The 2,175-nt window shown below is 49.7% G+C and overlaps 1 protein-coding gene across 1 annotated transcript in view; it reads left to right on the top strand.

The window, feature by feature from the left end:
* Positions 1–351: 351 nt before the first annotated feature.
* Gnl2 (G protein nucleolar 2) overlaps positions 352–2,175 on the top strand; it is a 27,917-nt gene continuing 26,093 nt past the window's right edge. Inside the window, exon 1 of the mRNA XM_026782283.1 lies at positions 352–523. Within this exon, the coding sequence (XP_026638084.1) occupies positions 460–523 (64 nt within the window). The 5' untranslated portion in view covers positions 352–459. The remainder of the gene's footprint in view (positions 524–2,175) is intronic.

Genomic DNA, 2,175 nt, shown 5'->3' with positions numbered 1-2,175 from the left:
GCGTATTAGATGCAAGCGCTACTGCCGCCTAAAATTTGAAAGAAGGGGATGGATAGCCTGTTCTGATATTTTCCTGCTGCTGCTGAGCAGCTTTTGGAAGGGTTCGGAGGGTAAATTCCGATCAGTTCATGCAGTGACCTGAGAAGAGGCTTCTCTCTTTCAGGCGGGACTCACAGGGAGTTCAGGGCTGCTGGGTGACCGGGATGTTGCTATGGAGGAGACGCTTGGCGGTTGCTAGGCCAGAAGCAGAAGGGAGCCTGGCGGAGGCGGAGCTAGGCCAGCTCGAGGAAAATGCCGCTGGTTCTCAGGAAGTCCTTCTGGGCCGCGCGTGGCGCGAGCGGAAGTGACGTCACCCGCGTTCGGGGCCCAACGTGTTTCACGTAGGTCGCCTTCCCGGCAGGGAAGTCCTGAAGTGGTCTACCCCGCGTGTAGACGAGCGGCGTCGGTAGTGTCGCCAGGATGGTGAAGCCCAAGTACAAAGGACGGAGCACCGTCAATCGGTCGTCAGCCAGCACCAACCCGGGTACGGCGAGCTGGGCGGATCTAGGCCGCGGGAACCCGGGGGAGGAAGGCCCTGCCTGGGCAGCTAGCCCCGCAGTGTGGGTACCCACTCCAGAGTTGGGGCACGCGGCATGTCAGCCTCTGGCAGGTCTGCCCGCCTCTCAGGCTGAGGTATAGAGAAAGGCAGGTGAAAAGTGGACTAGGAGCCTGGAGTCCTGGCACACGCTTGTCATCCCAGCCCTCGGCAGGGGCATCGCGAGTTCGTGGTCGCCTGGGCTACAGGACACAGACTCTGAAAACACAAAGTGGAGTAGGTTGACCCAGGGGACCTTTTACCCTTGACCATTACATTCGTGCCACGTTAGCTTTGACCATTAAGTGATAGATGTAGCATTGGCTCTTGCTATCAGATGTTGTATAGGCAACCCTTCAGATAAATATGACGATGATTTTAGTACGGGTGTTTAACACTGGGAAGGCAGAGCAGGCATATCTCAGTTCGGAGTCAGCCTGGTCTACATAGTGAAAGCCTGTCTCGAACTAAAAAAAATAAATTAATAAAAAGTTTAGATCTGGCCGGGCGATGGTGGCGCACGCCTTTAATCCCAGCACTCGGGAGGCAGAGGCAGGTGGATCTCTGTGAGTTCGAGACCAGCCTGGTCTACAGAGCTAGTTCCAGGACAGGCTCCAAAGCCACAGAGAAACCCTGTCTCAAAAAAAGAAAAGAAAAAAAAAAGTTTAGATCTTCTGCTCTTGTCTTCATGGAGCTGCAAGGGTAGCTGATCTCAGTATTTTCTTTCAGTTTGCATAATTAAGGCTTTAGAATTATAAAGGCACTCAAGGAGGCTGGAGAGACCCCTGGGAGATTAAGAGCTCTCTCAGGCTGTTCTTGCAGGAGGACCAGAGTTCAATTCCCAGCACCCAGTTCAACTGGCTCTCAACTGCCTGTCACTCCAGCTCCAAGGGGTGTGTGATGCCTCAGGCCTTCAAGACATCTACACTAACATGCATATACTCACATACAGACATACATATACCCTGTTCGTGTAGCAATACTAAATGGAAATGTCGAAAAGTTTAAAGTTGCTGCATTACTTTTCTATCTTTCATAGCAGTATTTAGTCATAGAATACCATTTATTTGGAAAACATTTAGGACTGGTTGGCCATTCGTTTGATGTTGTTTTTTAAGGAGCGTTTAAGTTCATCAACAGTTTTAAAATACAGATGTGAGCCTTGGGGATGAGTAGAAAGAGGTAGTCAGTAAAAGGGCACAGAGCCAGACGTGTGTGTACTTCTCCATCAAGAGTTCCAGTAATTTAGTTTTATTTTGGGTTTTCTCTTAAAATTTAGATTATGAGGGGCTGGAGAGATGGCTCAGGGGTTAAGAGCGCTGGCTGCTCCTGCAGAGAACCTGGGTGTGGTTTCCAGCACCCACGATACTGACAGCCATCTGTAACTCCAGTTCCAAGGGATCTAACACCTGGCACTGTGTACATTAGTTACACAGACATTTGGGCAGGACACCCACACATTAAGTGAATAGAATTATTAACAGTTTAGAATAGGAGAACTAGCTATGAGTTCAAAAAGAGGGTTTCTAGATACATGGCTTCTAAACCCAGAAGCTTCAGGTATCAGCATATAGACCATAATTTATGTGCACTATAACCCA

Source organism: Microtus ochrogaster, chromosome 10, assembly GCF_000317375.1.
Source record: "Microtus ochrogaster isolate Prairie Vole_2 chromosome 10, MicOch1.0, whole genome shotgun sequence".
NCBI lineage: Eukaryota > Metazoa > Chordata > Mammalia > Rodentia > Cricetidae > Microtus > Microtus ochrogaster.
The sequence above is the reverse complement of the archived record's forward strand: the minus strand, read 5'-3'. Positions and strand labels throughout refer to the sequence as shown.